The sequence below is a fragment of the Epinephelus lanceolatus genome, chromosome 10, assembly GCF_041903045.1.
Source record: "Epinephelus lanceolatus isolate andai-2023 chromosome 10, ASM4190304v1, whole genome shotgun sequence".
NCBI lineage: Eukaryota > Metazoa > Chordata > Actinopteri > Perciformes > Serranidae > Epinephelus > Epinephelus lanceolatus.
The window spans coordinates 38,147,770-38,161,001 of NC_135743.1; the positions used below are offsets into that span (position 1 = coordinate 38,147,770).

Genomic DNA, 13,232 nt, shown 5'->3' on the forward strand with positions numbered 1-13,232 from the left:
GCGCTGGGGAGGACCAATCACACGTTACCAAAATAACGGTAGAGCCAATCGATGAGCAATACGAGGTTAGAGGCGGGACGTATGGTAGACACCAACGATTGTTAACCCTTTGTGTACCATATTGAGCGGACGCCGACAGCCAGTGTTTATATCCACCTTATTTTCAAACACGGAAGTAAATAGTGATCAACTTCCGTTTTTTTGTGCGTGACTTCCGGTCAGCCGCTTTCCCTCATGCTTTCCCTTACCGGAGCTAATGGTGCAAGCTATTTTTTTTTCAATTTTCAGTTGTTTATGTTAATCAATCAGTTAGTTAGTTAGTTAGTTAGTCTGTTCATTTTGTATAACGTTAGATAACTGTGCCCACGTTTCCGTTATAACGGAAATTTATTCCCTCTAAACGCGAATAAATCGCGCGTCAATCATAAACTATGAACCAAAAAATCTATCCCGAGTGAGACAAACTGCTTGATCCCTGTCTCCAGTGTACCAGCAGAGAACCTGCAGAACTGAACACACTGGGCTACACAGCCTCTCTACCTGAGCAGCTGAAGCTGCGGCTCGCACCCTCAGCGCACAGACACACAGACAGTGCTTCTGCATGCCAGCCAAACGTGTGCGCAACTGTGAGAAATAAATATGTGAGGTGTACGCTGCTTTTCTATCTTTTTTTCCCTTTTCTTTCTTTCTTTCTTTCTTTCTTTCTGTCAGCGACATACACTCCTAACACAGGACGGGTTGTTTTAATTGACTGAGTTGATCATTAAGCCATAGTGATGCGCGGATCGGCTCTGATAGCACCTGAATCAGCATGTACGCATCAACCATCCAGCCGTTACAACATGGTTGAGCTAGCAAAGCAGTCTTGTGTTGCTATGTGTGGTATTTATTCAGTTATTACAGACACGGCTAACGGCTAACAGCTAACGGTTAGCCCAGCTAATCTACAATAACCATGTTATTAATTACACACAGAGAAAATACTAATGTTTGTTCAGTCATTGTGTTTATAGACTTTACAAACATCAGATTAGTCTAAACGGTGATATAGTGACGTGAAAAATGTGATATATACATATATATATATATATATATATATATATATATATATATATATATAGCTAAACTCAGCAAGGTAAACAACAAGGTGATTCCCATTTACACAGAGTGCTGGACCGGAAGTGTCGCACAAAAAAACGGAAGCTGGCTGCGTTCTGTTTTGCCTCCGTGTTTCCGTGAAAAATAAGGTGGATTGGTAGGGACAATACGGAAGGGGCTGAATAATATTTGCACAATGAATGTATATTACATACATAGAAAAGCATTGTGTTTCATGTCTCCATCTGCTGGTGGGCCATCACGGTAAGAGTTTGCATGCATAATATAATGTTAATTCCATGACATAAGAGACTTGATGATTACTAAACTTGGGTGGGGGAAAATGGATAAATCGATATCAGCATTGGTCATTGGTCAAATGAGTTGTGACATATCAGCATAATAGATATTGGCAAAAAATCCAATATTGTGAATCCCTAATAATACTAATAATGATAAGCCTTTATCAGCTAGATCCCATTGTATTATAAATGATCTATTTCCCAGTTACTTTAGAGAGCCTACAAGCTTCTCTCAAAAGCTGCGGTGCATCTTCTCCTGAAACACCCACAGCATCCAGAAATCTCCTTGCTGCGTCTATGATTATCTCAATTTTCTCAGATTGTCTTTCAGTTCCAGCATTGCCGTTAATAACGGTTGCCACGTAGGCTAAAAACTTCATCTGGTCTTAACACAAGCAATATTCCTCATAATTCCTGGCCGACTTGTCCTCCTTAGCTTCCTGTCTTACATAACTTGTCTTACCTTATCCCTAACATCTATTTCTTTTCTTCATTCTGGCTCTGATTATTTCTGCCTACCTTGCTCTCTTTGGACAAACCACCATAAGCTACTGGCCACGCCAGACCCAGTAAGGCTGTAGCAGCAATCCTGTTTTGAACTGACATTGAATCAAGAGTGATTATGAAGTCAACTTTTCACTTTTAAAGAAGGGAGGATTTTGTTTTTTTGTCTTTCAGATGTTAAATAGACTCGCTTTCATTTCACCCAGATGATTCAGGCCTTCTAAAAATAGTTAAGGATTAGATGGCTCTGTCTAATTGCTGAACCTGGTCTATGGAATAGGAGGAGCATCCCATAGATCAAAATTGTGAAGCCAGCCCCAAGTGATGCAAGGAACGGCCAACTTGAGGCAAAAAAAAGACTCATCTAGCTATAAGACATATAACGTCTAATCTCTTTAACCCTTTGATAGTTCATATCTCATTTCTCTCTCTCCCCTAATTCCTCCTCTTTGTCCTCTCTTTTCAGTAAGACTTCTGTGTGCTGAACTGTCAGTCATATCGGGACCTTATCATTCATTGCTTCATTTCAGACGTTTGGGTCTGGAACTTCATCCTCCTAGAGGAGATACAGCCTCTACTCTCTGTCTCTCTACCTCGTGTGCTTGTTATCCTTGTCTCTCCCTTTGCGTGTTTTTGTGTGAATGTTGTGCTTGAGCTTGGTTCTTGTGTGTTTGTGTAGTCTGTCCTCTTCTGGGTCTCCATAGTGAAGAGGAGGTCATGTGACCCAGGTACATTTGGAGAAACAGGAAGTTGCTAAAAGTCCTCCCAGATCCATTCTTCATTCATATACAGTGGAACCCTAGAGTGATCACGTCTGTGCGATTCAAATTCATCACCATAAGCAATAATTATTATAACCCATTTTTTTCTTAGTCTTGATTTCTCATGAAGATAGCTGTTATGTGTATATTTATTACTTGAATATTAAGTGATGAAACTGACAGCTTTGCTATTTACTGAGTTTTACTGACTGTGTCAAAATACAGTGCAGCTGCAGCTGGACGGCTCTTAAACCACAGGTACTTTCAATATGTACACTGCCCCAGCGTCAAGTAGCCTGCCGTAAGCAGAAGGGTTACCATGAAAGAAAGGATCATAACATTGTATTAATTTTTTCCCCTTATGCTGTCATGTATGAAAAGACGCAAAATGAACACCGAGAGCGTACTACTTGATTTTTATGAGTAAATTATATTAAACAGAATTTGTCCCAAGCTTTTTGATCCATATCAGCGGTTGATATCTGTACCTGTGATCACAAGTGGTTTCCACTGTAGGTTTTTCTCGTCTTAAAGGCCTTTGCACACAGAGTTCACTTTTTTTGGACGTGTTTTTTTTTTTTTTTTTTTTTTTAATCTGTCACCTGGCACAGAAATCTTGCACGGAGTCTGATGCATTTTATTGTTCTATGCATTGCAAAAATTCACAAGATGAGACAAAATGAAACAACAAATTTCCTCCCTTGCTTCTCTCCACTGGAGTTTTTTATCTGTCACTCTCCCCATGTCTTGTATTTGGCACCACAGCTGCTTAATGGGGCTGAGCTGTCCTCCCTCTCTGTTTCCACACTACTCCTCTCTCTGCCTGTGTGCAGACCACATCTTCCTCCTCTTCATCATCATCTACCGTAATATACCTGACCTGTTGAAAGTGAGCTATCTGAGTTATGAAATTATTCTGTGCACCCCATCCCTCTGTCTTGTCGCAGCTGTGTCCCGCTGCCACAATTTCTTCACTGATTTTTGATCAAAAGTCTCTAAAGCCTTTCAACGGTTGCAAAAAATGCAGAAAATCAAACCTGTTCCGAAAATTTTAATGATGGATGAAAGTTTCAGACTCAGTGTGTAAACATGATTGATACAATGCAGGGTCATATTTATTTTTAGACGTGCAGCAATTTTGGACAAAAAAACGGACTCAGTGTGCAAAGGCCTTGAGTCTCCATTTTGTGAATTTACTACGTTGTTCTGTGCCGTACCCATGACGTCTATTGCTTTTCTCTCCCTCCTGAGAAAGGAACCTTTTTCAATTGCTCTTTCTGAGGTTTCTTCCATTTTTTTCCCTGTTAAAGATACATATATTTAACAGCGGGACTTCTCCTGTGTGCATGGATAGATGGAGGCCCTTGTTATAGACAAAGGGAGTCATATCCTGTGACGAATGTAAAACCTCTTGAAGCAGGTGTTTGATTTGTGATATTGGGCTGTATGAATAATACTGACTTGACATACCTATTTATGATAATTTGTAACCAGGATATTTTCTTGCTAGTGTGACACATGACCTCAGCATCAGGTGAGGGATGGTGATTATCAACTGCACACTTACAAAAATGCAAAGTGGGTCACAAACATAGACACAAGGATGGGAAAGGGGTTGTTAAAGGCTAACTGGTTTATCGATAAATTCTACATTAACTATGTAATCAATGATGCTCCTCGCAGTGTGTGTAAGATGTACTTACAGAACTAGGGCTGGAGTGTCGGCGCAGTTTGGGCGACTCCTTGCCGGCGGACGACCCCTTGGCGTTGATGCAGGCATTGTTCTCAGAGTGGACCCTCTTCACCTGGCTGGTGGGCTTCTCAAACGGGTCGAAGCCGCTCTGCGTGCGCTGCACTCTCACCTTCTTGTCCTCAGGGATGGTGTCCAGGGGCTTGATGACTGAGTCTGTTCCCTGGCAGCTGCGTGTGGACATCTTTGTGACACATATCTGTCAAAAAAAGGAAGAGGAAAAGAAAGGAGTGAGAACATAAAAGCGTAAAAGAGCATTAAAGAAAAAAAATCCATCTGCGATTATCAGTGTTCAGCCAAAAACTGACTGCCCCCGTCTTCCAGATCCTGCCTGTTTTTAATCTCTCTGTCAGCCTGGGTCTCTTCCCTCCCCGTGGAGCCTTGCTGCTACCTCTCTGCTAGGATGAGAGCCTTTTCATCTCCATCTCTCTTTTCTCTGATCAAAACAGTTCCAGCCTCTGTCGGCTCTGCTGCACACACACACACACACACACACACACACACTCACCGCCGGCTGCTGATGCTGCTCCCGTACTGCACATTCACACAATTCCACCTTATCTCTGACACACATCTACACATCCATACAATTGTGCAGACATGCTACAGATTGTCTCCTACAAGCCCACTGGGCACACAACGAGCCCTCCACGCTCCTCGTCCATTTCCCCGACACAAAACACCTTACCAGCTGCTCCTCCACCATGGACTGTGTGTATTGGACACAAAAGACGCAGGCGGCATGACATGTTTTGCCACGGCTCCCTTCAGATTAAATATTTAGGCCTGGGCTCCCCTGCAGGAAGAACTTCTAATTACTCTAATACACAAGGAGGAGTCATCTTGCAGCCCTATGGCTTGTTCTTTAACGTGGGCCAGGTTTCATTGGACACACCACAGCATTTCCCACTACACAGGCTCCCTTCTCTGTGACGCTAATATGGAAACTTCCTCAACAAGCAACAATGGCTGACACTGTGGCTGATTACAATTATATTGATGATGATTACATTTTTCTTTTGTGTCATGCATATAAATATGCCCATCCTGCATGAGCTGATAAGACTAGATCTGGAATGCAACATACCGTAGGGCTTTGAGGAAAATAATTAATGGTGATCTCTCTGAACAATTGTGATTGATTATTTTCTATGAATTAAACTAGGGGCTTGAATCTGTGCTCTGAATGGCATTAAAATGTATGGTTTACATGGTTTGTACTAAGCATAATTGCTAATTGATATTGTTTATATACATGAACAAATAAAATCAATAATTTCTATCCATTTTTATGTATTAATTTTCTCTCTGTCAGCCAGAAAACCAACTTCTACCTTAATTTGGCTAGTTTTCCTTTACTAATTAAGTATACTTTTAAATATTTGATTAGTGGGATACCTTATATTTTTCAGTTATATTCAAATATAATAATCAAAATAAAAAGTGACATTAATTTTATTAGTAAACGTACGTTTAAAAGTCGCATAGCTGCCTACCTGTGGTAGCTAATAATGATGAACTTTAAAATTGTCAGCGCAACACTTTAGCTTACGCTAATGTTAACATTAGCTTCACAGAATGACTGGACGAACTACTTCACAGGTCCAAATCCTGATACAGAGCCTTTAATGCTATTATCTTAGGGCAGCTCTACACAACATTCAGAGTGCATGAGTTGTTCGGACACGGTTCTCAACATGGAGATGGCTGAGCCAGCAGCTAGAGGCTTACAATGCTAAATCAATAAACGGGGCTAAACAAGGGCAACAGTGCTAACAGTGCTAACAGAGCTAGTGTCGTTGATCTCCGCAGATCCTACGATAGTGAGGGAATGACCTGCCTTACTCTGCCTCTGATTGGCTTACCCTGACATTCTTACCCTAACCCTAACCAATCCCACTCCTCTTGCCTAAACCTAACAAGTACTAGCCAATCATAGGGAGAGTGGGGAGGGTCATTCCTATCCTCGGAGGATGAGTGGTACGCTTCCGCAATGATGCTTTCCCGATATCAATGGTAACCAATGTATTAGCACAGTGCAAAGCAGCAACAATGAGCAAGGTAGTGGCTACGCACAGGCTTACCACAACACACCACAGAGAAGCTCAGATTACAGCACACACACACACACACACACACACACACACACACACACGTTAGTGGGACTTCATTCTCTGCTCAGGACGCCATTACTCCACTTATTCTTTGCATAGTAAACAGTGGTATGCTGCTATATCGATGTTCTGAATGTTGCACAGCCTACAGAAGCTTTAAATGATAAAATAATGTATTTTCTGTTCAATAGCTATCTGCCATTTACACTTAACAACTACCAAAGCTACAGGTTTAGCTTTTCATCTAAAACTGACGTGTGATTATCTTTTAAACATAAACAAATTTACCAATCAGCAAAAATACACAGCCCACAGCTTATGTAAAAAAATCTAAATAATACATGGTGTATATATCATTTCACTATCTCACATAATTAACATAAATCAGCAGCCCTCAGCAGTCAAATTTGTCATAATTGCCACCAACATTACCTAACTTAACGTGCTACTGTTTGTTAAGACACTGACATCATGTAGTTTATGATTAAAATACCTGATTTTGTGAATTCAAATTTGCTATTTTTTACATCACAGTTGAAATGTCTTCCTGCCTTAAAGGTCCAGTGTGAGGGAATTATGTGGATATACTGGCAGAGAGGGTATATAATAATGATAACTATGTTTTTATTAGGTTATTATCACCTGAAACCAAGAATCGCTGTGTTTTCTTTACCTCAGAATGAGCTGTTTAGATCTAAATATGAAGCAGGTCCTTGTCCAGAACAGACAATTCAAATACCGGGTCCAGACAGGGCATTTCTGTTTTCAGGTTTTTGCGTTGGACACCATAGTTCTCCTTTTGGTTGGTTGCAATCTGCAACCTCACTACTAGATGCCACTAAATGCTACACACTAGACCTTTAATGCAGCACATACATTTTCAGCGGAAAAATAAATAGCAATACGCGTAGTTTAATAATCTGATCTATAAACAGCCAATTCATAAATGATTAATTTTGCCTACATTGTAACTTACAAGACAACCTGGTGAAAAAAAATTATTAAATATTCCATCTGGCCTCTTTTTCCAAGCTTTTGAGAAAAAGTTAGTGAGGCCTTAAAATTCAGCAATGTTCCAATTTTCCATTTCAAGTGAGAAATAAAATGGAAGTGTTCCAATAGAAGAAGTAACAGAAGAATGTGTCTAAGCAAATGAGCGTGTAAAATGGGCCAGGAAATACACAGGAGAAAGACGCAGGAAAAATAAAAAAGAAATGAGGAGTTTGGTAACAAGGCTGTCATGAACATGAGTCCCATGTATATCCAGTATGTCCTCAGTGACAGCAATTGTCATTTGAAACAGGCACATAAACTAACAAAAACAAATACCGTCATTTAGGACCTATCACACTACAATGCATCAATACTTGATGAGAGTGTCTGGGAAGGATGTGTTCAACAAGGCTTATGTTCCAAGCACTCCACTATGGAGAGTCATCAAAGTCAAAGACACGTGATAGAATGATAAAAAGGTCAGTAACATTCTTCAGAACAAGGAGACTGATATACTGGGGGCAATAGCACCGAATGATGAATTTCTGAAACCCGGTGTGGTGGCACTAACTAACATATCACACTTTAAAGACCACTTTTGACCAGGGCAATACAAAAGGAAAATACATTTTGTTTCAAACACCCACGCAACAGCTGCCATCACTTTTGTCACTGGTTGACATAATGCATAGCCAGAGGCAGAAGTGAAACCTATCTACATATACTCAACTACTATCACTGAGTGCAATTTTATAATCCATGTACTATATTTGAGTATTCTCATGTGGTTTACTTATTTGACAGCAACTAATTACTTCATACTGTGCATCACCAAAACAACACCATACCCACGGTGAGGCATGGTGGTGGCAGCATCATGCTTTGGGTTGTTTTTCTTCAGCTGGAACTGGGGCTTTCGTCAAGCTGGAGGGGACTATGAACAGCTCCAAATACCAGTCAAATTTGGCCCAAAAGCTTCAGGTGTCTGCTAGAAAGCTAAAGGTAAAGAGGACTTTTACCTTTCAGTATTACAATGACCCAAAATATACATCCAAATCAACGAAAGAATGGCTTCACCAGCAGAAAAATAAAGTTCTGGAATAGCCCAGACCAAAATCAAATTGAAAATCTGTGGGGTGGCCTGAAGAGGGGGTGCGCACAGGAGATAGCCTCACAATCTGACAGAGCTGGACTGCTTTTGTCAGGAAGGGTGGGCATTTATTGCAAAGCAAAGGTGTGGCATGCTTATAGACTCCTTCCCATAAAGACTGCTACAAACAGAAGGTGCTTCAACCATGTATTAGATTAAGAGTGTGCACACAATGCATGCAGGTTTATATTTTTTCTTTGAATTTTTCCACCTAAAAGATCTGTTTGTTTACCAACCAAATTGTACATTAAAGGTGAAAAAAGTTTTGAAATGATTTATCTTGGTCTCATTTTTTTTACATCACGAAAACCTGGAATTTTAACAGGGGTGTATAGACTTTTTATATCCACTGTATCCTCTGCCTTCTGCTGAGAAGCCACTCACAGCAATTTAATAAAGTCTTGGGCTTTTGTTTGATATCTAGTTTCAGCAAAAAATGTTGTGCATTTCCTTTCCATCATTAGCTTGGTAAGTACACATTAGCTCAGAGGGCTAACTTGGCTTGTCTACTGTATTTTGTGAGCAGCGCTGTCACTCTGAACAGCCCACCAAACCACATTCAAGCTCTAAAACTATATGGGAAAAAATGGAGCAAAGACATTTGTATTGAACAGCCAAATCAGATTCAGCTGACATAACTCTCAGTTGGGTACAGCCCTAGCAAACAGATAAAATTAGCTCCACCTAGACCAGTTGCACTATTGAAATGCTGCAAAACATGTTGATGAATCAGTTATAATAAGCCAATAACACTAACATGGGTAATTTTACATCATTTTTGATCAAGATTACATTTTTCTGATAATACTTCTGTATTTTTACGGTGAGATTCTGAATGCAGGACTTCAACTTGTAATGGAGTATTTTTATTCTGTGGTATTGTAACTCATGTAGAGGATCTGAATACTTCTTCCACCACTGGACAGAATACCATAGTGTCGTGTTAGTTTTGTGTGTGTGTGTGTGTGTGTGTGTGTGTGTTAGGTTTCCTAGAAAGTCCTTTATGGTTATGCTCACAGGTAAAGTGCTATACTACACCTCTGCCTCACCAAACTAGAAACACTCTCCCTACCCTGCTGCTTCTGGTAAGGCTGATTTCTCATTAGGGTGTTTTTTTTTTCTTTGGTGAATCACAGTAAAAGCTTGCTCTGGTCTTGTGTCGTGAGCCCCGTCTTCATTACCAGCCTCTGAGCTCAGTATTGTGTTTGGAATATGACACCCCCTGTTAGCTACATTGTTGCTTTTCTCTGGCGTTATATAACACACCCGTGCTTGGTGGCAGTTGCCAGCTTGCGTGCTCACTGAGGGCATCTCTCCATATTCACTGCATTAATAACCACTGTGTGCACATAATTAAGCACAGATCTTAAATCACTGCATATCTCAACATCTACAACATGGATTTGCACAAAATTTTGTACATGCTTAGAGGATGATTCCTAATGATGTTGGTGATCCCTTGACTTTTCCATTGTGGTCTTCAGTGAAATTTTGAAAGTGTGTCATTAGCGTAACACCTAACTAATCCTATGCAACAGCAGCTGCTTTGTGGGTCACATACTAGCTGACTAAGAAGTAGCTGGGGATCCCCCAGGAAGAGCTGGAAAGTCCCAGGGGAGGAAAAGGTTGTATTGGCAAGTGTTGGTAGTGCTTTTTGTGGTTAGCTTTGGATGGTGGTGGTGTGTGGTTGCAAGTCACTCATCAGGATGATGAAATCAGCTCACCAGTCTGTAAACTCTCCTCCTGCTGACTTTTTCCAGCTAGTTAGGTTGAGGTTTAAATGTAAACAGTAACATCAAGGAAAAGAAGGGCACCAGCTGAACTGCATCTGGCTAGCCATACAGGCGTTGGAAAATAAACTGGATGACCTCAGTTTCCAACAGGATATCAGGAACTGTAATATCCTTTCATTCACTGAAACTTGTCTAAATCCTGCGCAGCACCATGCAACCAGGTGACTCTTTCTCTTCATGCCGATCAGACAAAGCACAGGACTCTGGCAAGAAAAGGAGAAGTGGTACATGCTTCACGGTGAATAAGGACTGGTGTGATGGTGGAATGTGAGGTGCTGTCAAGTTCCTGTTGTGGATCACTGCTACATGCTGTTCAAAGGCGGCTGTCTAGGAGGAGCAACCATGTAACCGTCTTGTTGGGGTCCAGTTGTATGGACAGTTAAATCATTCCACAACCAGAAACCATGGATTACCACAACCATCCAAAAACATGGACAGTTATAAAGCAGCAGTCAACAATATAAGAAGACCACTGATTGGTTGATTGATTGATTCCAGCGGCCGGTTTTATTTTGGATCTGTTTCCAGGTTGGTAAAAATACCCACATTCATACCAACCAACAAAGCCCTCATCAAATCTTACATTCATGTTCTCTCTTAGATAGTCATTTGCCTGTTTCTGACACAAGCATCTGCAAAGAGTGCACAACTATGGTCATGTTAAAGAAATGCATTCTAACTCAACGTCACAGCTGCTAAAAGGACTGACTGAACATGGTGGATCGCCTTAACCTAACTGTTCCAAAGTGTGGCTATATTTCACCAAAACGACTGTCAAATGCAACACATGACAAAAGACGCACCCCCCCAACAGTTTAAAACATTCGAAAGGATTGAATAAGTGGATATGGAACTGGATTCAGTTAAATGCTATTGAACCTCAATCCTAATTGGCTGCTCTGTTACTTTATTGCCACCATAACCCTGAGAGGATAAGCAATTTAAAAATGGATAGACTGATCGATGGAGAGATAGCTGGATGAATGGATGGATGGACAGATGCATGACCTGCATGTTAAATACTGAATCCACACAAAACCTCACATGTGGATAAACTAGAATTAACACGTCACAGGTGTATGCCTCAGTGAATTAAGTTAAGTTAAGTTGCAGTTATGGTTTACATCCATGTCTGTGAAAACATTAATCTTTCACACACATCTTCAGCCCAGCAGCACAGACAATCTATATAATCAGCACAGTTTCATGGTGGGCACCCAAGATTAGTGTCACCAATTCTGACCAAATGTCACCCCTTCTGCTCCTGAGATATGGGGCTCTAGTTTCCCGGCACAGCGCAGGGTGGCGAACCCCGCGCAGAGCTAGTTTTGAGCAGCACAACCCGAGGCGTGCTCAGTTTGGTAGTTTGGCAGACCGAGGTGCGCTGAGATGAGTGTGGCGGCGCAGCAGGGGGAGGTGTCAACAGATCCAGCTTGGCGCAGTGACAGTTTCTTGCCCTAAGGCTTCGCCAAAGGTGCGCTAAAAGCTCGCCAGCTGAAACCAGGTCTACTGTCAGCGCAGGGGGAGCGCAGCCGGTGTAAGCCGAAGTTTGGCTGACCAGCGGACAGTGTGCACACGTCACCAAAACCTCACAGGCAGGTTTCCAGAATATCAGGCACATTAACGATGCAATAAATACCCCAAAAAACACTATTCAATGCAACTATCTGCAATGAGCACATAAATGTATCTCTATATTGACTGTCCCGTCACATCTGATGTCAGATCAAAGGGGATTGGCACCGTTTGGCACGTTTGGCACGCATAATGGAAACCCAACCTGATTTGATTAACACAGCTGCAAACTAATGAGTTCACATCCCTCTCAGCCAACCACAAACAGCCACAGCATCAGATAGGGAGTATATATTCAGCATCTGTCATCTTAGAAAAGTCAAAAGAAAAGAAACAGAGTGAGACTGCGAGAGAGAAAGAGAGAGCGCGCGCATGAGAGAAACGTAACATTGATTTACAATTGTGGTGACCTCCTCCCAGGCTATCTTTGCATCATCAGCCTGTGGAGGTCTGCTCGCAGTTCCGTATATTCGGACACTACGAGCTTGGACCTCCCGGACCAAAACATCAGTTTGCTCCTGGGAGAAGTTTGGCCGTCTGACGCTGCTGCTCTCTTCTGCCATGGCGAATTGAGTAAACTCTCATTACGACTTCGCGCAGCGCATTTAAGGGCGAGGAGAGGGGCTCATTTGATTGGTGTGATGTGTGTAAAACCCACTCCACACCTTCTCTCCTCCCTCTTTCTGACTTGCGCAGGTAGGAGGGACGGAGGTGGGAAAGAGGAGTAGCTGCGCCAGGCGCACGGTGTGCCAAACTTGCAAAATCCGCCTGGCCACACCCAGTTGGCAAAGCCCAGGTGCGCTGCGCCCCTGCCTCACCCGGTCTGCGAAACTAGAGCCCATGATTTAAAGAAATGGCCAGAAAAGCATAAGCAAATATGATGTCGAAGGGAAGTTGACCATTAACCTTTTAGATATAAAATATCACTTCATCATAATATCCCTTTCGACATCTGTGTGAATTATTTTATAATAACCATATGAATTCTTGAGTTATGGCCAAAAACATGTTTTGTGAGGTCCCAGTGACCTTCACCTTTGACCTTTGACCACCAAATTCTAATCAGTTCATTCTGGAGTCCAAGTGGATGTTTGTACCAAATTTGAAGAAACTCCATTACAGTGTTCTTAGATACTGCATTCAGAAGAAAACGATGGATGAAAGGTCACAGTGACCTTGACCTTTGACCACC

The 13,232-nt window shown here is 41.7% G+C and overlaps 1 protein-coding gene across 3 annotated transcripts in view; it reads right to left on the reverse strand.

Annotated features, from left to right (window-relative positions):
* cdk14 (cyclin dependent kinase 14) overlaps window positions 1-13,232 on the reverse strand; it is a 289,130-nt gene that overhangs the window by 185,681 nt on the left and 90,217 nt on the right. For all 3 annotated transcript variants that reach the window (XM_078171996.1, XM_033640450.2, XM_033640449.2), the window contains one exon: window positions 4,369-4,614. In XM_078171996.1, coding sequence (XP_078028122.1) covers window positions 4,369-4,614 — 246 coding nt within the window. The remainder of the gene's footprint in view (window positions 1-4,368; window positions 4,615-13,232) is intronic.